The sequence below is a fragment of the Carassius gibelio genome, chromosome B23 (genome assembly GCF_023724105.1).
Source record: "Carassius gibelio isolate Cgi1373 ecotype wild population from Czech Republic chromosome B23, carGib1.2-hapl.c, whole genome shotgun sequence".
NCBI classification, from domain to species: Eukaryota; Metazoa; Chordata; class Actinopteri; order Cypriniformes; family Cyprinidae; genus Carassius; species Carassius gibelio.
Genome location: NC_068418.1, coordinates 8,119,635 through 8,145,842, shown reverse-complemented (window position 1 = coordinate 8,145,842; position 26,208 = coordinate 8,119,635). Strand labels below are relative to the sequence as shown.

The window sequence follows — 26,208 nt, the reverse complement described above, 5'->3', positions numbered from 1 at the left end:
CAATGATTGTGTATCCTACAGAACTAGACTGAGACCATTTAAAGGCCTTTATAGGTGTTTTAAGTTAATTAGTTGATTAGAGTGTGGCACCAGGTGTCTTCAATATTGAACCTTTTCACAATATTCAAATTTTCTGAGATACTGAATTTGGGATTTTCATTAGTAGTCTGTTATAATCATCAAAATTAAAAGAAATAAACATTAGAAATATATCAGTCTGTGTGTAATGATTTAATATAATATACAAGTTTCACTGTTTGAATGGAATTAGTGAAATAAATAAACTTTTAGATGATATTCTAATTATATGACCAGCACATGTATATCGTAAAACAGTTGTCAAACATATTTTTCACTACATCCTACACCTTGCATAAAACAAACAAACAAACAAAATATGCACTTGAATTCACACTCGGCCTCTGTGCACGGCAAAGCCTCAATTCTTTGATTTGACTGGCCATCTGAGATCAAAACAGAACAAAAAAAGACAAATAAACAAGCATAAAAAACAATTAAATACAGAACTTAAAAAATACAATTCTTTCATTTTTGTTAAGATCTTCAAAATTGATAATACCACATATTGCAAGTATATTCATGATAGAGGCACCTGCTTTATATAATAACTCACATATTTACTATAAACAATAGTGTTCATAAACTAAAAACTAATGTTACAGTTCAGTAAACATTGCTTTGTCTGTAAGAGGTTGAAAATGAAAATTATAACCTGAGATAGAGATACAATTACGGTATGCAACTGGGTACTAGAAAGAAGAAGTGAGATCAGAATACCACAAATGTAGAATTAGTTTGACTTGCCTGTGAAAAGCATACAAGATATGCAATACAGATCTGCTGGGGAACCTGCATGAAAGAGCAATTTTCAACTTCCGCATACTGCAAAGAGACATGCTTTGGTTTATTGCATCATACGTACACATGTGATCAAGCTAATGTCATACAGTACTAAAAATAGATTTAACTGTCTGTAGGTTCCAACAGCATACTGATGTTTTATTGGAAGGGTTTTGGTTTAGAAAAACCATTTGGTTATCTGTATTGAAACTGCTCCAGCTTAGATACTGTAATATACTGTACACTGTCCTCAAAGCAATAGAAGCAGCAACAGTTCAGACTTGGGGATTTCAGGAAGTATCAACATCAAGAGTCTGCAGCACACTCTTGAGGACTGAAACAAATCGTCTGATGGCATGCTGGTTTACAGGCTGCTGTTTGACAGATAGCACCAGGCTTTCATCCGTGCCAGGGGCCTGTGGGTCCCCCTGCAGCAGTTCGGCCAGGATCAGGGTCCCAGTGCTCCTGGTGTAAATGTAGGCCTTCCACGGCACAGTGTCTCCGGGGGTGAAGGCCAGAGTCTGGATCTTCACCAGCTGTAAGGAAGCCTGTAACGTGTCCGGAGCCGTTCTGGGACGAGAGACACCCAGAGCTTGTCTGTGGAGAATCTCCAAGTCCAGCCACATCTTCTCAAAGCTCTCGTGGGACAGAGGAGCACCCAGAGACAGACTGATCTCCTCTTCTGTGTCATCTGGGCTGGAGAGGGTCACATCTTCACTTCCTGTTAGTCAGAGGTGCACAGGTGAGGTGAGACACTTATATGATGATATATTAGTAAACAATTTTTTTTTGTTTAAAGTTGAGGTACTAAAATAACTAAAACTAAAGAAATAAGTGTAAAACTAAAGTGTAATCAAAATATACAGACGTTTAAAAAAACAGGTACTGTAGGATGAGACAGTTATATGATGTTGTATTGGTATTGAATTTATTATACAATTAAATATTAAATATACAATATTATTAATTTACTTACTGTATATTTAATTAAATCACAAGTAAAATTGTTTTATATTGCCAGGATTATTATTATTAATTAAAACTGATTAAAAAAATCATTTGTAAGTAAACATTAAACAAAATAAAATATAAAAAAACAATTTTCACATTATGTTAAAGTACTAAGAGTAAAAAAACAAAAAACTTATATTTAATTTGAGATATAAGTTGGTTCTGTGATTAGTACTAAATATCCATCACCTGCTTTCAAATGGAGCAGCACTTAGAGGGCTTTCACACTGACAGTTTAGTGCATGTGTTTTTTTCAGGCTTTACCTGGCAACAGCTCCTCTTCTGCACTGTTGGATGGCTGGTCAGCGGCTGACATAAGATCAGTCTGAGGGCATGAATCACGTCCAGCCAGCGGGCCGAGGGTGTTGAAGGTAGAGACCCACTCACTAATGGGCTCTCCTTGCCGTCCGGTGAGAACACTCATGGACGGATCAGATTTGGGTCCGTTTACAACCTTCCTTGTCTCTTCAACTCCCCGCTGAAGAAGTCTGTAGTACAGTAAAGCCCGGTCACGCACACACACGTCGCTCTCTTCCTCTGCGGCACACCAGAGAACATTGTAAATGGAGAAGCTCTTGATTAAATGTCTCAAAGGAGAACAAAATACCACGAAGGACACATCTACGACCATTTCTCAGAATGAATAAGACTGAAAATAAACTAAAATTAGAACAGGGAAGAAGGGCCTGTGGCACAGTTTCTTAAATACTATGTGCTCATAAATGACTAGCATAAAACACTAATATATACATAGTCTGCTATTTAGACATGTGTATATATATATGTGACCCTGGAGCACAAAACCAGTCTTAAGTCACTGGGGTATATTTATTTAAAGCAATTAGCCAACAACACATTGATTAGTAACATGCATTGCAAAGAACTTCATGTGGACAACCTTAAAGATGATTTTCTCAATATTTTGATATTTTGCACCCTCAGATTCCAGATTTTCAAATAGTTATCTCTCTGGAAAGCTTACTTATTCAGCTTTCAGATGATAAATGAATCTTAACTATAAAAAGGGTGTCCAGGGTCAAATATATAAATAACTGGAGGAACACAACTATTTTAGTTGTTTTGTCGCTTCTATTTGATGTCGTCTGTAAACGTGCGCTACACACCGATACAGTAATGTAAAAGACGGCCCAGCATGTCCTGAGTCTCAGCGGGGCGGCACAGGAACATCTTGACCGCGGCGGTCAGCAGCTCCATCTTCACAGTCGAGGACAGCTCAATCTTCAGCCCGTCTATATAGCCCTCCATCACATAGGGGGCGCTACCCATCTGATCACCATGTTCTCCCAGGAGCCATAACAGAGCCTGCTTTCCCTGAGAAAAACAGTGAAAGGGCTTATCCTTCTCTGATAGGTCAAAATTACTAAAAAAGTGCAGAATACAGCCTTCTGCTTGTAGATGGTCAAAACAAAAAGCAGGCGAATCGTCTCATCTCACCTCACTATCTTGAAGACCGTCAACACCGGCCTCGACGGTCTGACACACAGCAGCTGTACTCTGAGGACAGAACCACACCAGATCCCTGAACGTCTGGATCACGGCTAAACACACACACACACACACACACACACACACACACACAAGGAAGAGTTGATTCTGTTAACTGATTATGTCTGTTTGCAAACAAAGCTGTTATCCAAGCTGGAGAAAGAGCCTCACAAATCACTCTCCTTTACTCATCAACTAGAAACATATAACAGTCACAGGCTCAGCTTCCTCTCATACCTGACGTGATGTGATCCTGTTTCAATGCCAGCAGTCCGGTCAGGATATCCAGACACTTCTCGCTGTATGTTCGTGCAATACGACCTTAAAAAAAGACAGAGAAACATGTTTACTTGTAGAAGTAACAGTTATAGTCATTTCAGTGGAAAGCTGCGATGATAAATGAAAGAGTGTGATTTATATTACAAGACAAATGCAATACTTCCTGCTGTGGAAATATTACATTTAGAAGTTAACCTGGGTCAGTAAATATAAGATTTTATTTGATATAAATGAAAACAAAGCAATTTAGAATTACAATTCTGTTTAGAAGTATATAATTTTTTTAAAAAGCCTGAGATTATTAAATCATTTGTTAAAAAATAATAATAATAATTGCCCCTTGATTGTGCAAAATGCCTACAACCTCCAATTTGACATTTGCTCTGCCAAATGAAGTTTCTGTATTTTAAATATAGTTTAATCAACTGAGAGAAACGAACAGCATCTTGTACCTATAGCGGCGATGGCTGCCTGGGCCAGTTCAGGAGACACATCAGTGCAGTAGCTTCTCAGCTCCTCCAAAACCAAAGACACATTTTCATCATTCACCAGCTCCTCCAGGATCTCCATCTTGCGAAACTTAATGTAACTTGGTTCAGAGTATTCACAAAAGAAGCGTTTGTAATGTGTGGCGAAAAGGCCCGGCTGACTCCGCATGACCTGCTGTACGTGACAGAGGCCAGCGAAGCGAAGCTCGCGTGACGCAGCGCTGCAGGTGGCCAGCAGGGGCGCACTCGTGCGCAGGAGGGCGTCGGCCTGCACAGCGGGGTGGGCGGAGGCTAAATTAAGGAAGAGGCGGAGCGTGGAAACTGCAACGTGTGCATGAGAGCTTTGGAGGAAGGTGTCTAGTAGGCTGAGTATGTCGAACAACTCGTCGTCGCTACGAGGACGGTAACGTAGCAGGAAGGTGAGGACTTCACTCTGAGCCCAGCTGTCCAGGTCCTTCAATCTGAAGGAGAAAACACATCAGGAAACACAGGTCCTTCATTAGACAATCTGCTGAACAGGCAAGCATGATGCTTTTGAAAGCTCTTGAAAACATTTTGCACTGCAAAAATGCAACTCTGTGTTGTTTTTTGTTAACTAATACTAAAACCAAAATTTTATTACAAACTGTAGCTGAATTAAAAATTAAATATAAATATTGGATTGAAAACTAGAAAACTAACTGAAATACATTTAAGTACTAAAATGACTAAAAATAAAACTTGAAATTAAATGAATACTAAATAGAAATGCCATAAAAAACTAAAACCTAAACTAAAATGAACTCAAATTAATTAATTAAAATTAAACTCCAAATATAAGAACAAGAGCTCACTGTAAACTGATAAATAAAGAGTACATAAATATGCCAGTGTTATTTTAGTATCATTTAGATACTACTGTAGATAACAGATTATAATTTTTATTAATATTTTGAATCAGTTTTTAAAGTTTAATTTTAACTGACTTTTTTTTTTTCAGTTGTAGTTTTAGACCATGTCCACAAAGAGACGCATTTCTGTGAATACGTAGAAATTTCGGATTGGGGTAAGCTCCGGCTTCGTGTGGATGTAGCCTTAGTTATTTTTGTACATGGAATTAAAATAAATCTAAATGAGAACTAGCTGAAATAAAAAAAAAATGTAAGTAATGGATTTATTTATTTAATGATACATTTACAAATTAGTAATTTAGGGGAAAAAATTCTATATACTGTAAAATATACTGAAAATTGTTATTGTCATTAAACTAAAAACCTTTTTTTATCAAAACTACAAAACCAAAAATTATTAAAAAGAGAATATATCTTGTCAAAAACTTAAAACATGCTGTAAACTACATTTTTAAAATTCTTAAAACAACATGAGGGCGACGTGTCTGGATGAACTATTTTACATAAATATCATAATGGCAAAACCGGCACGCACCTGTTGAGAAGATGATGAGCAATGGGTTTGTTAATAACAACACCACCCTCATCTTTGAGAATTTCCTCCAAGGCACGAAGACAGTTCACTACCACCACAGGGTCCTGGTCCCTCAGAAGAGCATACAGCTCATTCACTATACTGCCATCTAAACGATACACATCCAGACAATTGTTTACATGTATTTATTTGGAAAACACTTCACAAATATATTTAAAGAAACTACATATTTAAAGGAAAAGTTCACTAAAAAACTAAAATTTGCTGATAATTTACTGTAGCATCACTTGTTCATCAGTGGATCCTCTGCAGTGAATAGGTGCCGTCAGAATGAGAGTCTAAACAGCTGATATAGCTGATAATCACAATAATCCACAAGTAATCCACACCACTCCAGTCCATCAGTTAACACACGCTGAAATGAGTGTTTGTATGAAATGTATTCATCATTAAGACATATTTAATTTCATAACATTGCGTCAGGCTGAAATATGAGTCCCCATAATATTGTTTTTTTTTTTTTGTGGAAAAAGTCACCTTGTCTGAAAGGACAGAAATCTGAACAGATCAAACACTTTACAAGCGGAAGCAGTTAAAAGTCTAAATTATGGATTTTTTACAAACACAGCTTTTCTGTACACAAGACTGATGGACTGGAGTTGTGTAGATTACTTGTGGAGTTTTTAGTCATCTGTTTGGACTCTTAACCTTTAACATGGAGGGTAAGCCGCAAACATTCATTCCCATAGAAGCTGGCTGTCCACAGAGTGCTGTATCCATGCATGTTAACAGAAAGTTAAGTGGAAGGAAAAAGTGTGGAAGAAAAAAACAACCGAGAGAACTGCAGCCTTATGAGGATTGTCAAGCAAAATCAAGAAGAATTTGAGTGCACTTCACAAGGAATGGACTGAGGCTGGGGTCAAGGCATACAGAAGTGTCAAGGAATTTGGCTACAGTTGTCGTATTCCTCTTGTTAAGCCAATCCAGTACCACAGACAACGTGAGAAGAATCTTATCTGGGCTAAGGAGAAGAAAAACTGGACTGTTGCCCAGTGGTCCAAAGTCCTCTTTCAAGATGAGAGAAAGTTTTGTATTTCATTTGGAAACCAAGGTCCTAGAGTCTGGAGGAAGGCTGGAGAATCTCATAGCCCAAGTTGCTTGAAGTCCAGTGTTGAGTTTCCACAGTCTGTGATGAATTGTGGGTGCAATGTCATCTGCTGGTGTTGGTCCATTGTGTTTTTTGAAAACCAAAGTCACTGCACCCGTTTACCAAGAAATCTTGGAGCACTTCATGCTTCCCCCTGTTGCTGACCAGCTTTTTGAAGATGCTGATTTCATGTTCCAGCAGGATTTGGCACCTGCCAAAAGCACCAAAGTTGGTTAAATGACCATAGTGTTGGTGTGCTTGACTGGCCAGCAAACTCACCAGACCTGAACCCCATTGAGAATCTATGGGCTATTGTCAATGAAAATGAGAAAAAAGAGACCAAAAATGCAGATGAGTTGAAGGCCACTGTAAAAAATACCTGGGCTTCCATACCCCCTCAGCAGTGCCACAAACTGATCACCTTCATGCCACGCCGAATTGAGGCAGTAATTAAACCAAAAGGAGCCCCTATCAAGTACTGAGTACAGTAAATGAACATACTTTCCAGAAGGCCAACAATTCACTTTTATTTATTTTTTTTATTAGTCTTGTGGAGCATTCTAATTTGTTGAGATTTGTTGAGTTTTTGATGGAGAATTGGTGGGTTTTTGTTAAACGTGAGCCACGGCATTCTTTACTGAGATGCATCTGTATTATTAGCAGCCAGCAAGAAAGCTGTAACAAGAATGTGGCTATAATTAGAACCTCAGACAAAGACTGAATGGCTGGACATTGTAAACAGTGTCCAAAATATGGAGAGGATGATGTTCGCATTCGACTTAAGGATAAATAAATACTTACAGTTTTGGAAAATAATTATTATGTGTGTATGATTCTATGACACAGTTACTGTCAGTGTCTGCTGTATCATCTGAGATATACGTCCATCAATATGTTTACGTAAGAATGTATAGGTGACCAAATAGCTGGTCTGTTGTTTAGATGTGATTGTACGTTGTTGTTCTTTTTTTATTTTCTAAAAGATAAAAAATAAAAAGAGTTACAAAAAAAAAAGAAAATATGTTGTTTGTAGTTAAGAATTCTTCACATGCTGTAAGTCATCACAGACGCTGAACCAGAAACATTCCTTTAAAGGGAACAGTCTGACCTAAAATCGTAAATCTCTCTGCTTATGCCCATTTATGCACATGTATTAAAATAGGCAAGTATTATTTATCACATTATCCTGAGCAATAATTCAGATGAAGAGAATACTTGGCTCTACCGATTTCTGTGTAGGGCTGCAGATTGTGCAATTTGGCGCAACCAAGCACAGCGACTCTCCTTACGTAACTGGCCTTGTCCCGCAGACCAGCAACAATGGGCTGCTCTATGTACTCTATCATCCCTGGCATCCTGAAAAGCAAGAAAATCAAAGAAGAAAATAACTAGGCTGCTTGGTTGCAAGGTGACTGCTACAGTGTTGTTGGGTGGTTGTTGTTATGTTGTTCTGAATGGTCTCTAGGTTGTTGCTAAGCAATTTTAAGATGTCCTGGGTGCTTGCTAGTTTTATAGTGGAACGGTTGGTAGGATGTTGCTAAGGTGTCCTGGTTGATTGCTAGGGTGTTGCTAGATATTGTTGGGAAGTTCTGGGTGGTTGCTAGGTTGTTGTTTGTTAGCGTGCTAGAAGCCAGATTGTTGCAGTGTTGTGGAACGTTGCTTAGCTGTTGTTCTGGTGTTCTGTACGGTTGCTAGGTGATAACTAGTGTGCCCTGAGTGGTTTTTAGGGTGATGGTTGCTAAGGTGTTGCTACGCTGTTGTTTTGTGTTCTGAATGCTTAAGGCCCCAATATACATCAACGAAATCGAAGAACGCACTGATATGACGTCATTTCAAACGAAATCAGTTCAATAGAAAGTTTGCTTTGAGTTGGTTTCGGCAGTTTGAAACAGCTGACCAAAACAAACTTTCTGGGGGAGTTTGTTTCAGCTCCTAAACACCTTTAAGTTTCTATTGGTCCATGGCGGTTACACAATCGGTGGGTTGGTTCTGAAACTCCACCTTCTTTGACGTGCAATTTATTTAAAGGCGCAATATGTAATTTTTCCGCCTTAAAAATAGCAGAAATTACTATATGTTATATATATTTTTTAGTTGAGTACTTGCATTATCCCGACAGTTTCCATGAACTTTCAAATCCGGAGAAAATTATAATTTAATTAGAAGACACAGCACGTTTCTTTATTTCTGTTTTGTCGCCCGTCTATGGCGTCATATAAACTTTGACCCCTCTAGTTTATCTAACTTCCTGCGGAACCGCCAAATAAAAAGGTGAACAGAAGCAAAGACGAGACGAAGAAGAAAAAGTAGTAGCCTTGATCGAGACTATTATATTTTATATTTATATTGTCTATATTCGTATTTAAACCTCAATCAATAACTAAGTTATGGATCATGATTATGCTTTGCCTGCATGTTCTGTGAAGCACAAATGCACGGGTGAAATAAATGACCCGAGATGGTTTAGGGACAAGAGAAGCAACAAGACACGGGTAAATATTGAAGTTGCATTTCCAAGATAGAGTTTCGTGACAAGCTGAAACTACAGAGAGATGCCGAACTCGCTTGCATTCTGATAAACAGGTACGCATCCATTCAGCTAACTGTAGCTATCCGTATATTTTGTGAAACGATGATGTCTTGTGTAAAACGCAGACGGACTAGCTCTCATGTATAGTATAATGTAAATCTAAAGTAGCTTCAAATGCAGTTCACTATCTTGTTCGATATCATAGTATAAATATAATTATAATTATTAACGAAAGGCGACCGTGTTTTTTTAACATATATTACTACTAGCTAGATGGAATTTAGATTTTTATAGGGGTCTCATAATTCATATATCTCTCTGTTCGAAAAGACGTGATTGTCAAAATACTAAGTTAGAATGAGTGAGGAATGATAGGGAGCGACAGAGCGTGTGTTCCAATGAACAACAACTCCCTTGAGCCTACGCTCTTTCCCGACGTCATCAAAGTTATTATTTTGATTGAGTGACCCCTGGTGGCCAAAAATCCCATATTGTACGTTTAAAATGTTATGTGACTGCTAGGTTGTCTTGTATGGTTGCTAGGCTGTTGTTATGTTCTGAATGCTTGCTAGGGTTGCTGAGTGATTGCTAGAGTGTATTGTACAATTGCTAGGGTGTTGTAAGGCTGACTATTGCAGTGTTCGTTGCTGATGCAATGTTTGAATACTGTCACAATGTTATGGGTGGTTGTTAGGGTATCTTGGATGGTTGCTAGGGCGCTGCTTGTTAAGTTGTTGCTTTGCTGTTGTTGTGGAATTTTGAATGGTTGCAAGGGTGTTGCTAAGATCTTTTTGCAGTATTCTGAGAGGATGGTAAGTTACTGCTAAGTGATCACTAATGTATACTGGGTAGTTGCCAGGGCGTTGCTTGTTTGTTGCTGAGGCACTGTTTGAATGTTGTTGCCAAGTTCTGGGTGGTTTTCAGGGCATTGTTAATGACTCCAAGTGTGTCATGTTTGGTTGCTGAATCATTGCTTGTTTGGGTGTTGCTAAGCTGCTGTTGTGTACTGAATGCTTGCTAGGGTGTCTTGTGTGGTTGCTAGGATGTTGCTTGTAGGGCTGTGCAAAAAATCGAATACGATTTTCATGCGTATCTCAACAGTAAAGGCACTCCTGTAATTAGTAGTATATCTCCAGCATGTGCGTTCAGATCAGGGTTGCCAGGTTTTCACAACAACGGCCTGCCCAGGTGCTTCTCAAAACTAGTCCAAAAATAGCCCAATCGCGTTTCCAGAGGGTTCCCCGATAAAAATTTAGGTCTGGGGTTAAAATATAAGTTTTTTGGCAGGGTTTGCCTCTGTAAACTTTGTATTTTAGGGGCTAAATATAACTTTATTGGGATTGGGGTTTCTTCGACCCACGGACATGAAAAACAACCGCAGACTTGGTAACACTGGTTCAGGTGGAGCATCATTTACTACACAGAGCCATAGTCCACCGACAAGCTACACAAAATCGCTTTCAAAGTCGGCAAAGGATCGCCTGTGATTTTAAAATCGATTTTGTGTAGCTTGTCAGTGAATTATGACTCTGTGTAGTAAATGCCAACCAGTGTTGCCAAGTCTGCAGTTGTTTTTCATGTCCACAGGTTAAAGCGACCCCAATCCCAATAACTTGATATTAAGTCCCTAAAATGCGAATTTTACCAAGGAACCCCGCCAAAACAATTTGTATTTATCGCCCGGAATGAAATGCGATTCGGCTAATTTTGAGAAGCAATTGGGCAGATTTTGTTTTGTGTTTGCTAGGGTGATGCTTGTTAGGGTGTTGCTAAGCTGCTGTTGTGTCCTGATTGCTCGTTAGGGTGTCTTGAGTGGTTGCTAGGTGTTGCTATGCTGCTGTTGTGTCCTGAATGCTTGTTAGATTGTCTTGAGTGGTTGCTAGGTGTTGCTATGCTGCTGTTGTGTCCTGGATGCTTGTTAGAGTGTCTTGTGTGGTTGCTAGGGTGTCTTGTGTGGTTGCTAGGATGTTGCTTGTTAGGGTGTCGTGTGTGGATGCTAGGATGTTGCTTGTTAGGGTGTCTTGTGTGGTTGCTAGGATGTTGCTTGTTAGGGTGTCGTGTGTGGTTGCTAGGATGTTGCTTGTTAGGGTGTCTTGTGTGGTTGCTAGGATGTTGCTTGTTAGGGTGTCTTGTGTGGTTGCTAGGATGTTGCTTGTTAGGGTGTCGTGTGTGGATGCTAGGATGTTGCTTGTTAGGGTGTCTTGTGTGGTTGCTAGGATGTTGCTTGTTAGGGTGTCTTGTGTGGTTGCTAGGATGTTGCTTGTTAGGGTGTCTTGTGTGGTTGCTAGGATGTTGCTTGTTAGGGTGTCTTGTGTGGTTGCTAGGGTGTTGCTTGTCAGGGTGTCGTGTGGTTGCTAGGATGTTGCTTGTCAGGGTGTCTTGTGTGGTTGCTAGGATGTTGCTTGTAAGGGGGTCTTGTGTGGTTGCTAGGGTGTTGCTTGTTAGGATGTCTTGTGTGGTTGCTAGGATGTTGCTTGTCAGGGTGTCTTGTGTGGTTGCTAGGGTGTTGCTTGTTAGGATGTCTTGTGTGGTTGCTAGGATGTTGCTTGTTAGGGTGTCTTGTGTGGTTGCTAGGATGTTGCTTGTTAGGGTGTCTTGTGTGGTTGCTAGGATGTTGCTTGTTAGGGTGTCGTGTGGTTGCTAGGATGTTGCTAAACTGCTGTTGTGGTGTTTCTATGGTATTGCTAAGTAATGACTAAAGTGCCATGAAAAGATATTCTGTGTCCAGACTGACAAAAAGAACACCCAAACCTGAAGTTGCACATGTTCTTCAGGGCCAGTCCTCGCACCATGGGATTGGGATCAGCGCAGTCCTTACGGAGGGTGTTGATGGCCAGCAGCACCAGCTCAGGATTTTCACTGGCATAGGTGCACATGTACAGATAAACCAGCTTCTTCTGAACAATGTCCACTGTGGCACTGGCTTTCACCATGTCCATAAATAAAGAGGAGACATCTAGGCCCTGTGTCATGTACCTTCAAAGAAACAACATTTCTGTCTAATTAGCTACAGTGGAATTATCCAATTATGACTATTATTAGAGTAGATTATTATTATAATCTAATTAAGGTGAAAATCAAGATGTGCAGTATAATAAATAATGATTTAAATGTTGTTCTGTTTCTCATGGAGCCTACTGCTGTTGCAGCTTCATATGGCTTTAAAAATATGCGTTACAGACTACTTTATGGTAATTTTTAATTTAGTGATTCCCGCACATTTTTAACCAAGGCATCTCCAAGACTTTTCCGTGAACCAATCACATGATGTGACTACTGGATAATAATTACTGAATAAGAAAGATTTTTTATTTGCTTGTAATCATTCAAACTGATTTGTTTGTTTAATGCCATTTCAGTTTTTGTGGCTATTTTCATTATGAAAAATATTATGGCTTATTATAGGTTTAGATCTTTAAAGATTATCTTTTATTATGATCGGTTAAACATCTCTTCAGAAGAGTTAACTGAATAAAAAAAAGTATTCAAATCGATTTGAAACTGGATGGATGTCTTGCAAACAATATATAATATACACACTACACAAACAATATCTTTTTTTTTTTTACATTTTGTTCATTTCATTAATGATTCAGGCATGAAAATGCTATATTATTCGTGGATTTTATATTTACAGGTTTTGTACATGATCGTTTAGTGCTCTTTTTGGTGGTTGACGTTAACTCCAGTCTCCATTCACTTTCATTGTATAGATTGTAGCAATGTAAACATTCTGCTAAATATCTAGGTTTCTGTTTCACAGGATAATGTCAGGGATAGTATCTTTTTCATTTTTGGATAAGTGATTCATTTGTCCTTTAGAAAGCGTTCTCCTTCATTAAAAACAAGGTGATCTTTCACGGACCTGATGACTTTGGTGATGTAGTTTCTGTACCGGAGGCGGTCTGCTTGGACATGTGGATTGGACAGGGCTCTCTTGAGCTCTTTTACCGTCTCCTCCGAGCCGTAATAAGGCATTGTGGGGGTTCTACAGGCACCTGCCACAAAATCAGAGGAACACAGTCTGAATAAACTCAACTCAAACTCTATTTCTTCATTCCTTCTGAACATGTATTGTAGTGTAATTTAATTATTCTCCAATGATGTCTTCTGGTTTGTGCCTTATCATAATAACAAATATCCTACATCATAATAAGAGGCAGTCTGACAGCCAATAACACACAAATTAAATAATCTCCACCAGAACAATTAAGAATCATAATCAATCCTAATTAAAGTCAGCCTGACAGTACAGTAACAGACCAACATACATATTAAGACCGGAATATGATGGCAGCTTTCTGATTTTATGCATTGTCACTGCACTTGTTCTTTATGTATGAAGCCCGCATTTATTAAGCAATAGATGTATTATCTCATTTTTTTTAAGTACAAATGCGCTTTCTGAACACACAAAGGGAGAGTAAGACATTCGTATGTAACATACCTCCTATATTACTTTAAAAACAGTAAATCAACATACAATCCTCTTAAAATAACAGCGAGAGCTGAATATTAGAGTCCGTCGGAGCGTATTTATGTCAATCAGGAAGTGTGAAGACCGAAATCAACATCAGTTTTTTTATTTCCTCTCAAACAGGTTCTAGGATTACAAATTAAAAGCCTTTTGACTTTTTGAGACAAACAAACTACCTAATATGAATAATTAAATAAATATTTACTTGAAATATATCTACCATAAATATCTAAATAATTATAGTCAATCTAAATTTATAATCTATAATAATCTATAATAATATAATGGCCGTAACGTTGTACTGAGCCTTTTTTTCTACACAGATTTTTATTTTATTTTTATTTATTCATTTATTTTTTTCTTGATGAATCGTTAACCTTGAGGGAGGATATAAAAGAGCTGAATTTATCGGGTTTTCTTTGGTTATCTTTTAGGTTTAGCCTAACAGCAGAATGTAAATTACATTTACATTATGTTGTATTATTAAATTTATATTTTATATGTAATGTTTATTATTTTATATTTATACTTTAACAATTTAAATTTACATCATGACATGCTTTATTAGAAAACTATGTTAAGCTTTTTTATTATTTTATATTTATACTTTAATAATTTATATTTGCATTATGACATGTTTTATTAGAAAACTATGTTAAGCATCGGTCATTGACGTCTTTGATTTTATAGGAGTGAATGGCAAAGACTTTATATTAGAAGTTAATTAAATGTATGAATAAAATTCACAATTCAACCTGAAAAAGTTTAGTATAACTATAAAAAGGATTAATGAAATAGTATAAATTACCCAAGTAGTTATATAGGTTTCTGTTAATTTAGTTTAATTTAAATATGAATGATAATAATAATAATAATAATAATAATAATAATAATAATAATAATAATGAAATAAATAAATAATAATAATAAATAAAAATAAATGCTGAAGGGGTGAATTAAAAAGATAAACTATATTTTTCCGCTTATTTGAATGCTTGTTTGGAAGTTGGAAATTAGAAGTTTGCTGAGGCCCCCTTGTGGTTGAGTCTGATTTCTGTAATTTCATTCATATTTATTCATATTATCATTATCCATAGCGCTGTATATATGTGTAATCTATATGTACTTTAAATATTCTGACTTAACAAGTCTTTTATATGTTGTTATTTTCTCATTTTTATTTGTTTATCTATGTGTGCACTGGAAGCTTCATTACCAAGTAAAAGTCCTTGTCTGTGGTAATACCACTTAGCAGTAGCGGTGACTTTTATTTTGGCACGTGGTCGGTGCGCTCGTTCTGATTGGCAGTCGCTAGGCGGCGCTGGAGAGCATCACCAGCAGCAGCGAGTCGTGAGCGGCGTGTGAGTGTGCGTGTGTGTTTGAGTGTGAGTGTCTGTGTGTGTGAGTGTGTGTGTGTGTGTCAGCGAAAGATTTCTGAAGATGCAGGAGAGGTAACGTTAGCTCGTCTGACGGGATGGCCGGAATCATCAAGAAGCAGATCCTGAAGCACCTGTCCAGGTAAGAAGCGCGTGCAGCGTCGTGTTGTGATTCATCAGTGTTAGTGTCAGTGTTAGTGTGAATGTGACTGAGTGACTGTTATCACGGGACTCCACTAATAAACAACACACACACACACACACACACACTGCTCAGTGTAGCAGAACCACTGCTCGGTTTATCTTGCATGAATGTAACGTTAAATGTATATTTCGGGTCAGTTAGCTGACAGGCTAAAGGTTTGCAGCATCACTGCTGGAATAACAATAACAACAACACAAACCCTGGGCCTGTGACAGAGCGGTGTCGGGCTGAACCTTGGTGAATTTGAGAAACTCATGATAGTCCATATACAAACACTTTGAGCAGACATACAGAGCAGTATTCAACAGAGATCTGAGCTGTTCTTGTCTTTGATTTGTCCTTTTTTTGCTCAGTGCATGGTTATGGGCAGGTAAATGAAAGGTTGTAGGTTTGAATCCCGCAGGGCTGATCAATGAAACCACCTCTATGGCCTTGTTTTAAACACATCTGGTGATGTTGTCCAGATGTCGGACGTCCTGGAGATTAATTCATCCAGCACACCTGTCAATCAAACTCTGCTCATCTCTCTGGATGTGTAGGGGTTACTCAGCTGATGGTTTGTGTGTTTGACAGAAGTTTGAACTATCAAAAGATGAAAGTCCAGAAATATGTCATATGTAGAGCGTGTTATTTTAGTATCTTTGTTTAACAATTCGAGTTTTTATTAATATTTTGAGTAGGTGTTTGTGTGTGTGTGTGTGTGTGTGTGTGTATCCCTTCTCATTTTAATTAAAAAATTTGAGTTAATGTTTTTAGTGTTTTTATAGTAATTCATTATTTTTATAGATCTTTTTTTATGAGTTTTTTAAATGTTAAATATGTAAAAAAAAAAAATTGTGTTAAGGTTACTTTAGTACTGCAAGTCAAACAATATGAAAATGTTAAGTTTTCGTAAAGTTAGATTTAAGTTATTTTTTAAGTTATATTACGTTTTATTTTTCGCCGCGTCCGGCGCCGTCTTTGATTCAATACGAGGACACGCTGGAGCCATTTAGAGCCAAATTGTTTGCCAGATTTTAATTATCAAAAGTGATTGCCAATTTAAATGCTTTAATGACATTACGAAATAGCCTAGGCTTATTACCACCATATTAGTTCTGATACCAAATAAAGTCAGCTTCATAAATAGGCCTGTATCCATTGTGAAAATATTTTATTATTAGTCTTAAAATGTCCATAACATAAAATCATTGTTGAGCCACAATATTGTCAACATGCCACAGTTTGACTTGTACTGCGCTGCGCTGATTTATAACGCTTCTTGAGCTCAAACAACGCTAAGAGAGAGAGAGCTTATGAATGGTCCAGACCAACATTACAAAAGTGTGACTTACAGAAGATATATTTAGCGTACGAACGTGTCGGGAATCATGCCATAAGGTTAAAAGAGAGGTTAAGGAATAGGTTAAGAACTATTTGGCGATAAGAACATTTTTGGGAGCCGGGCCCAGGTCCATTTACACAGAGACATTGTAATAACACAAATCTGGTTAAAAGCTTCAGCTTTATTGACCTTGGGTTACTCCAGTGGTCTGGTCCCTGTAATAACTGAACTCTCAGTCTCTCTGAATAATAATCTGCTGTAATACTGGAGCAGAGATATCCAGATGAGACCGTAGAGAAAGGCTGAAGTGGTTGCTCTCCAGTGTTTGGGCTCTGATTACCCAGCATGCTCTCTGTGGGTGTAAAAACACATGCTAGTTCCTGCTGTTCTGAGTCACGGCTGAAGCTCTGCCAGCTCTCGCTCGTTCAGACACACACACACACACTCCCGGACCTTCTCCTTAATAACGTTCACTACGGTAAACCTCACGGTTAATAGTGGTCATACTGAGGTCAGTTCTGATTTTAGCAGACCTCATCTCTAAACATTAAACTTTGATGTGCAAATTATCATTTTTGTGCTACAAGCATGAATGCCTCTTTAAATGAGGGAGAGACGTGCTGTTTCTTTTTCAATCATAAGTGATTAGACTTATCATTTTTGCATGGGAGACTAAAAACAAGATTTTATTTATGCTTTTTCTTTTATTTGTTTGTTAATTCAGCTTTAAATAGGGTCAATGTGGCCCTGGACGTAATGATGACACCCAGTTTTCAAATTAATATGAAGACTTCAGCATTGTGTTGATGATCTGTGACCAGGTGGGCGTCACTTTATCTGATGTGTGTTGACTCACCTGAACAGTAGTCAGTGTGAAGTAGATCAGGCTTCTTCTTCTTGATCTGAGTGAGACGGATGTCCTGTCCGGGACAGTCCTGCTGGAGGAGCTCGGGGTTAAGTGCTTCAGTCACGTGACAGTTAGTGGGGACTGAACGAGCAACCTTCTGTCTCTCAGCTGTAGAGACACCACAGGGGTCAAACTTGAATCCATCAGTGCAGTTACACACATTCCTCCCCAAAAACAGAGTGAAACACCAGTGACTCATCTTGAGCTCGGGGACGTTTGCAGATGAAAGCTCCCTAGAAAGAGCACATCCCGTTTCACTGAATCTTTTCTAAACTCTGATTGATTGATTGATTGATTGATTGATTATTGTTTGTGTCATCAGGCTACAGGGGTCTTTCTTTAACATTTTCATACTAAAACATCCATAAAAAAATATATTTTATTCAGCAAGAGTGTGTTAAATTGATAAAATGTCTAAGACACTGATAATGAAACCAGATTTCTATTTCAGTTAAAGGTTTTGTTTTGTTTGTTTTATTTACTTTCTATTCTTCATAGAAGAAACAAAAAATTCCCCTTAGCAGTTATTGGAATTTTTTTTTATAACATTATGTGTATTTTTGATCGAGATCGAGTATAGTACCTTGTTGAGAGTAAGATGTCTTTTACCAATACCATATACTGTGTTTTTTTTTAGCACATATGAGCGAAGATAAGGACATTTTTGTTATTCTTTGTGTTCATCTATAGGCTAGTGACAAATGGTCAAAAAGTGCTTTAGTTTTCGAGATACCCCTACCGGAGGTAGAACTAAACCCAACAATGTTTTTCTTCTTCTCTAAGGTCTCCTATATATGAAATGGATTCTTGGCTAAAAATATTTTACTGCTAAGATTGTTAAATTAACACATATTGTTATACACCACAAAACCAATAAAGGACTAAAATATAGCCTGTCCGTATGGGAGTTAAGGCATATAAACTAATGCAGATCAATCACACAAGCTCTGAGAGCTTTGAAACTTGACATGTTTGTAGTCAGGAAGTTGATTTAACTACTAGAAAAGACTGGATGTGAATATCTTGATGTATGGAATAAATAGAGACATGTAAACACATATCTAAAATAAGCGGACATGCACAAATTTAATATCTATGCAGAATGTTTTCATTTACTTTGTGCTTGCTTTGCCTGGCATTATCATAGAAACACATATGATGGCTTGTTGGAAAGGTGGGGTTGTGCTGAATCCAGCAATACCAAATATGTAAATATATGATAAAAGAGAAATGTTCTGTCACTCAATGTATGAGGTGTCCAAAATGAAAGAACGCTGGACAAAATAGCCTCAAGTCCAAATCACATTATCAGTGGTGAGAAGAATGTTGAAAAAATCATGGTTACTGAAAAGTAACTTACATTAGGTAAGTGCTGATCTATATTTATGATACATTTAATAATGATACATTTCATAAGGCACAGTATACTATACAATTCATATGAACCACAGATCCAATTGAATCAGGTTAACATTGGAATGGAACACCTTTATTAAAATATCGTCACTGACGGGCAGAATCCTCGCATGTCCAAATTTTGTCTATTACATATTTTTTCACAATTCAATGCTATTGGTCAAACCCCACGTGGTAAACAATCTAAAGTGTTGAAAATAGATTGAGAGCAAATCTCTTAACTCCACTGGACACTTCAACTGTCTGAGAATCCTCGTAACTCCACCTCTTCTTCACTCCGCGGCAGGAGCTTCCACGGCATTTTGTGTCCTCAGGATTTTAAGTCGCAACGATTGAGAAATCCTCGTCGAGCAACACATAAAGCAAGCCTTAACTCAGATTTTATCTGTTTTAAACTATGATATCAGTTATTGATGTATTTTAAATGTCTACTTATTACTAGGCAAGGCAAGGCAAGTTTATTTATATAGCACATTTCATACACAATGGTAATGCAAAGTGCTTTACATAAAATAAAGTAAAATAATCATGAAGAAAAATAATAAAAATAAAGACAAGCAATTTTAAAACTTTTAAAATTATGAAAAAAAAAACTACTTAACTAAAATAAATTTAAAAACAGTTAGACAAGGATTTTACATAAAAAAACAGTGAAAATATAGTGCAATCAGTTCGGACATTTAAATGTGACTAGTGTTTTAGCACATCTGATCTCTTCTGGAAGCTGATTCCAACTGCGGGCAGCATAGTAACTAAAGGAGGACTCCCCTTGTTTTGTGTGAACCCTTGGTATTTCTAACTGACTCGATCCTAGTGATCTGAGTGCTCTGTTAGGTTTATATTCAGTGAACATATCTGCAATATATCAATCCTATATTTAACTGGAAGCCAGTGTAAGGACCTGAGGACTGGTGTGATATGCTCAGATTTTCTGGTTCTAGTCAGAATCCTGGCAGCAGCGTTCTGGATGAGCTGCAGCTGTCTAATGGTCTTTTTGGGAAGGCCAGTGAGGAGCCCATTACAATAGTCCACCCTGCTGGTGATAAAGGCATGAACAAGTTTCTCTAAGTCTTGACTGGAAACAAAACATCTAATTCTTGCGATGTTTTTTAAATGATAGTATGCTGATTTAGTTACTGCTTTGACTTTGACTACTGAAACTCAGGCCGGTCTCCAGAATCACACCAAGATTCCTGACATGATTTTTAGTTGTTTGACCCCTAGAGTCAAGGTATGCATTCACCTTGAACACTTCATGTTTGTTTCCAAATGCAATGACTTCAGTTTTCTCCTTGTTTAACCGAAGAAAGCTCTGGCACTTCCAACTATTAATTTTATCAATGCGTTGGCAGAGGGAGTCAATAGGCGGATCTTTTGTGACGTCATTGTTTATGTTTGTCGAGTTGCATCATGGGAATCGTGTGGCAGGAAACACCGCTAGATACCTGTAATTTGATTGTTTTGCACGTTTGGAGGAGGATTTAGAGAAGAGGATGGTTCACTCTTGCTGTATGGTCGATTGTACGTTTAGTTGGGGACCTGATAAAAAGTTTTTTCGAATTACCTCCGAAAAGGATAGCGAAATATGAAAGAAATGGTTGCGTGCAATTAGGCGATTGAACCTGGACGTTCCGAAGAAAGCCTGCAGCTTCTGAACGAGTTTGTGAGGCACATTTTGTTCATGGTAAGTCTTAGTGACTATGTATTTATAGAACATTGAATAAAAAAAATAAAACTGAGTCAAATCAACCGAGTCATATGTTTTCGCTTTCTGATTCAGGTGTCCCAAACCGCAATCCACAGCACCCAGACTATGTTCCTCACATCATTCTGTAGCTCTGCTTTGCTGCAAGCCTCACTAGTACATGCAACATTTGTAAGTCCTATCCTGACAGCTGCTTCTACTTTAAACATTAAAGCTGCTACACGACTGCATGTTTCTCCAAGACTGGATTTGAAAGAAGGAGAAATGTGTAAGCTGTGATATACAATTTCACCATTAGTACAGACGCCATTGAAAGTCTCACACTGAAAACAATTGGATTGGTACAACAGTCACTACATTTTCAATAAATAAATAAGTAAATAAGAACACTGATCAATGAAGACTTACCCGGCTTTGCAGTCGCAGTGAGCAGTGATTATTTTGCCGTTCTCTTTGGCGATCACCCACGGGAGATGCGAATCATGCTGTGACTCTGCTTGGCCAGGTCTAACCTCTGCTTTTAGCACGATCACTGCTTTCTGTTTGGCAGAAAAGATCGGCCCAACTTTTTGAGAAACAAAATAATCATAGGCCTTCAGACTTTTGAAAGCCTTTAATCTTTCATGAGTGAAGGGTCCAGGGGTTTATATTAAATAAGAATAAATGTCTCCCCAGCAGATTGGTGGCCAAGACACGGACGAGTCGGCCTAACATTTTTTGTCATCCCAGATCTCATATGGGCTTTGAATAGCTTCGATTTTGTCACCAATACAAATTTTGAGCTTCTCTCCAAACCTCCTCCGGTCTTCAGATGTTAAAGTGCTTATATATTGAGGATTTTGCCCGCTAAAGGCCCGTTCACACCAAGCACGATAACTATAAAGATAACGATAAAGATATAGTTCTAAAAATCGTTCTCAATATTAAAGAATAGCAGAGTCCACACCATAACTATAACGATAAAGGCACAGAGAAACGATATCGTTGGAATCACTTTCAGAACGATTTTTTCCCCCCTGATTAACGATAAAACAACCAATCAGAATCAATTCTGCTGTAATGAGCTCGAGAATTTAAAGCAGCAGACATGCCGCGTCCGCTTAAAATACACAGACAATATCGTTCGCTGGTGTGGACGCTAATATCGTTATCTTTATAGTTATCTTTATAGTTATCGTGCTTGGTGTAAACGGGCCTTAACTCACTTGAAAGTGCTCGTAGCGTCTTTACAGCCCGCCATACTGTTTGTTTTGTTGCCACACAACCACTCGCGTATGCGTACAAAGATGTCATCAAAGATCCTCCTATTGGGCTGTAGTAATTTGGAGATAAGGCTAGGTAAATCTGGGTATCATTAGCATAGCTGTGATAGGCGACTTAGTGGAAGCATATACAGGCTAAACAAGAGCAGTGCAAGAATTGACCCTTGTGGCACTCCACATGTCATGGACGTCCACTTAGACTTATACTCTCCTAGACTCACATAATAGCCTCTCCCTTTTAAGTATGACCTGAACCATTTGAGTACCATCCCAGAAAGCCAGACGAGTTTTCCAGTCTCTGTAGAAGTATGTTATGATCGATAGTACTAGGGTTATTATTACTAGGCTTATTATACATGTGCATTGAAGTTTTAAAATGTATCTAATTTCTAATTCTACTTGTATTGAATTAAATGTTTTGGATACCAGCATTAAATTATTGTTTTTATTATTATTTTACTGACTCAAAGTTGGCACTGTGCATGTAAAATGCCCCAAGTAGGCTAACAGTAAAGCCTATCTTTGCATAACTCTGTTTTTTTTTTTTTTCATTTCTTACAATAACAAATGAAAATCGTTAGGTTATATACATTTGAGTAGGCTTGTTTTTTTAAAAATCCATAGCTGTAATGCTTCGGTAATGCTCCACACAGCTCACGCTGAAAAGCGACGCAGTGCCTTACTCGGAGACTGGCCCCATTCTCTCTTGCACGGCTGCTTCGCTAGCATCATCGGATGCCTATCAGAATCCGGGAGTTAAGACCGCAGTTTGAGCCAGTGGCTTGAATTGATATAGCTCAGGCCCTGGCCCTGTGTCCTCAGACACCTCGACATCCTCCACTAAAGGTGAAGGTGGGGGAGAAAAGTCCTCTACTTCAAATGAACGCTCTGTTGCAAAACTACTTGCGTCACTAGAGTCACTCTCCATTTTAGCGACTCTAACAGCAGCTGTCAATTAATCTGTCACTGAGGGTCTCAGGTTCACGCCCCACCGGCTCAGCCCTGCCCTTGGTTTGTCCCCTTGGTTATCTCCGCTGTGCTCTGCCCACTTTTCAGCATTTTTCAAATATTGCCAGTGGGTGGAGTCAGGCTCTGACCAGGGGTTTAGTTACCCCTTAAAGCCTTATCTCTTGTCAAAAGGCTCGACACGACCGCAGACTTTGATGAACTCTGCTGGCAGCAGCGACGTCTGTGTCTGTATCATTCTTATCAATGAGTGCATAACCTCGTATCTCCCCGCTCCCAAGTCATAAAAATCTCGTATCTCAGATTAAACATGATTTTGTCCCACCCTCTTTGTTTTTTGATGATGGAGGCATAAAGAAGACAACAGCAGCTGCCAAGTGTAAAAGAACCATCAGCATATATCATTGATGGCATGGATCTTCTTCAAATGCTCAATGATTCAGCCTTTCAAACATACAATGACCTGGGTGAGTGTGTCTGGAAAAAGATCGCAACTTTAATGGGAAAGGAAGGTAACAGCTGTGTCGTTATAGTTTTTGATAGATATGACCACCAACACTCAATCAAAGATCTTGAAAGACAAAGAAGAGGCACCAAGATGGGCATCCTAGCACCAACCTGGATGAGCTGAGGTGTCAGCAGCAAATCTACCCCCAACAGAAGATGGCTTCCAGCAACATGTGCTGAGAGCGGTGTACCAAACAGCAGTGTGGCATCACAGCCACCTGGCCAAAACTCTTCTCTGGAACCCAGTTGGTAGAGGATGGAGGCTCAGAGAAGGTGGCTGCATTTAATCTGTGATGTTCCAGAAGGCACCAGCACCTAAAGGAGTTAGAGACCTCACCCATCTCTACTGTACAGACGGAAACTGCACCGATGCCACCAAATGCCAGTGTCTTTCTGTGGGCTTGACCTGCACAGGGTTTTGCTCTTTCCCTTTCCCAGACTGTCCAAATATGACCCACTTTGTCACTGATGACAATGTGGATGAGTGGTGTGTTGCAGTTGTAACATCATGGGGGGGTTGACCCCAAAATGTTCCAAGAGGGTCTGGCTGCAGGCTTGTACTTGCACTCTCAGACTTGCACACTCAGACATTTGCACTTCCGCTAGTGACATCACTTGCAGTCTTTATTTTTTATTTTTTTTTATTACTAATATAAGGAATATGTATATAGTATTTTCCTCACATACCGCAAAATGTGGCATAATGGACATAGATGAGAAAGGCCAAACTCATGCTTCTCAACTTTATTAAAATACACAACTAATATGTACAGGCAAGCAGGTGAGCCCAGAATAAACGCAACACGCAAAGTTTCACATTAAGCATTTTTCCATATAGAATAAACTGTCTACAACTTGTTTATATCACTGTCTTTGTCCATTAACCTACATTATATGTTTTATTTATAATGATTTTCTATAGGAGGAAAACGTTTAATGTACAATTTAACGCACTGCGTTCTGTACTCGTCTGCTTGCCTGTACGGAGCTGATCCTTTTAAAATCACTTAATGCATAATGCCCGTTCATATTTGCTGGTCTGTATATACTTAGAGTCAACAACAAGACATATAGCCTAGGCCTACTAAATTGTCTTTATCATCTTAGTCTGTTATTAGGCCACATTAAGCGTTATGTTGTATGGGAGGACAAAGTTTGCACATTGTGTTCATAGCCATCTGCTTGACTTGCAGTACATTGAATAATAACTATATATCGAACTTGATCTTTTAATTGAACTTAATGTGTCTGAATACATTATGCCACATTAAGTGTTAGTTTTTTTCTACAGGAGGAAAACGCTTAACGAAAGACTTTGTGCATTGCGTTCATATTCTGCTGTTCTGTGGCAAAGGTCTGTGCTTGTCTTTTTCTTGCAGGACCCTGTACGTTATAGTACTAAATTAGTTTTAATCGTTTAATCACAACCACAGCGTCTTGTCTCCACTGGCAACACGCACGATTTGTGTTGATTGCAAGTGACGTCACAGGTAGTGGAGAGTGCAAGTAGCGATTGCAATTGACATTGTAATTTAGTTTCTTTTTTCTTGTCTTTGCCACATGGCAACTGTTATAAAATGTTGGGAAATTCAAACAAAAAGTTATCAATAAATAGAACAAAATAAAAAATAAAGACTGCAAGTGACGTCGCTAGCAGAAGCAGTGTCTGAGAGTGCAAGTGCAAGTCTGCAGCCAGACCCTTCTCCAACGGTTCCCAAAAGCAGTTGATATTCCAAATGGTTGCTGCTAGAAAATAAACTAAACAGCCTGAGAAGACAGGGCTCATTTCCTCGAAGAGTGTTTGTTTCTTTAGTTAGATTGCCATTTGTTTTATTTAAGACAGTAATTTAAGTTGTATTGTGTGAAGTTAAGTTATATAGTTTTATTAAAAAGTTCATTAAGTTAAAACTCCTGCTCTCCTGTTTGTGCTATGGTAAGGTGTTATCTTTCGATTTCAATCTTTGTTTCCATATAGTACAAGGTGCCATATTAAATATTTTTTTTTATATTTGAATTTCTCAACATTCTTCTCACCACTGATAATGAATGGGTTTGGACTCAATTATGTCAGTGTTCCATTTTCATTCATTTTGGACACCTCATACATTGAGTGACAGAACACTTGTCTTTTATTATATATTTACATATTTGGTATTGCTGGATTCAGCACAACCCCACCTTTCCAACAAGCCATCATATGTGTTTCTATGATAATGCCAGGCAAAGCAAGCACAAAGTAAATGAAAACATTCTGCATAGATATTAAATTTGTGCATGTCCGCTTATTTTAGATATGTGTTTACATGTCTCTATTTATTCCATACATCAAGATATTCACATCCAGTCTTTTCTAGTAGTTAAATCAACTTCCTGACTACAAACATGTCAAGTTTCAAAGCTCTCAGAGCTTGTGTGATTGATCTGCATTAGTTTATATGCCTTAACTCCCATACGGACAGGCTATATTTTAGTCCTTTATTGGTTTTGTGGTGTATAACAATATGTGTTAATTTAACAATCTTAGCAGTAAAATATTTTTAGCCAAGAATCCATTTCATATATGGGAGACCTTAGAGATGAAGAAAAACATTGTTGGGTTTAGTTCTACCTCCGGTAGGGGTATCTCGAAAATTCAGGGGCATTGTCACTAGCCTACTAGTGAAAGTCAGTATGTCGAACATGCCTTTTGTTATTAGATTATCCCTATTTTAATTGCATTTTAGTTGCATTAGGTTTCCTGAAAAATATCTTTATTTATAGGGATATATCAAGCATGATGAGCGATAAATGATGAGCGTGCTTGTATACATATGGAT

At 38.2% G+C, this 26,208-nt stretch overlaps 2 protein-coding genes across 3 annotated transcripts in view; one reads left to right on the top strand and one right to left on the bottom strand.

The window, feature by feature from the left end:
* Positions 1–212: 212 nt before the first annotated feature.
* LOC128011533 (AP-4 complex subunit beta-1) lies at positions 213–13,831 on the bottom strand. The gene is made up of 11 exons (XM_052594040.1): positions 13,695–13,831; positions 13,113–13,245; positions 11,999–12,223; positions 7,943–8,073; positions 5,571–5,718; positions 4,110–4,606; positions 3,616–3,699; positions 3,328–3,431; positions 2,997–3,204; positions 2,137–2,409; positions 213–1,582 (listed from the first exon to the last, which is right to left on the bottom strand). Exons 2-11 carry the CDS (start codon positions 13,223–13,225, stop codon positions 1,152–1,154), a joined length of 2,214 nt encoding a protein of 737 aa, XP_052450000.1. The 5' UTR covers positions 13,226–13,245; positions 13,695–13,831; the 3' UTR covers positions 213–1,151.
* A 1,214-nt stretch (positions 13,832–15,045) lies between these two features.
* Positions 15,046–26,208, top strand: part of LOC128011531 (UHRF1-binding protein 1) — a 33,819-nt gene continuing 22,656 nt past the window's right edge. The window contains exon 1 of one of the 2 annotated variants that reach the window (XM_052594026.1): positions 15,046–15,242. In XM_052594026.1, coding sequence (XP_052449986.1) covers positions 15,199–15,242 — 44 coding nt within the window. In that variant the 5' untranslated portion in view covers positions 15,046–15,198. The remainder of the gene's footprint in view (positions 15,243–26,208) is intronic. The other variant, XM_052594024.1, reaches the window with a different exon arrangement.

Excerpts from the sequence above, each read along its gene's own strand:
- LOC128011533 (XM_052594040.1), bottom strand. The coding sequence starts at position 13,225 with ATGCCTTATTACGGCTCGGAGGAGACGGTAAAAGAGCTCAAGAGAGCC. Across the intron at positions 5,719-7,942 it reads GCAGCCCTACACAGAAATCG|ATGGCAGTATAGTGAATGAG; the intron begins GTAGAGCCAAGT and ends TGTATCGTTTAG. Across the intron at positions 2,410-2,996 it reads TCTTTTACATTACTGTATCG|AGGAAGAGAGCGACGTGTGT; the intron begins GTGTGTAGCGCA and ends GGTGTGCCGCAG.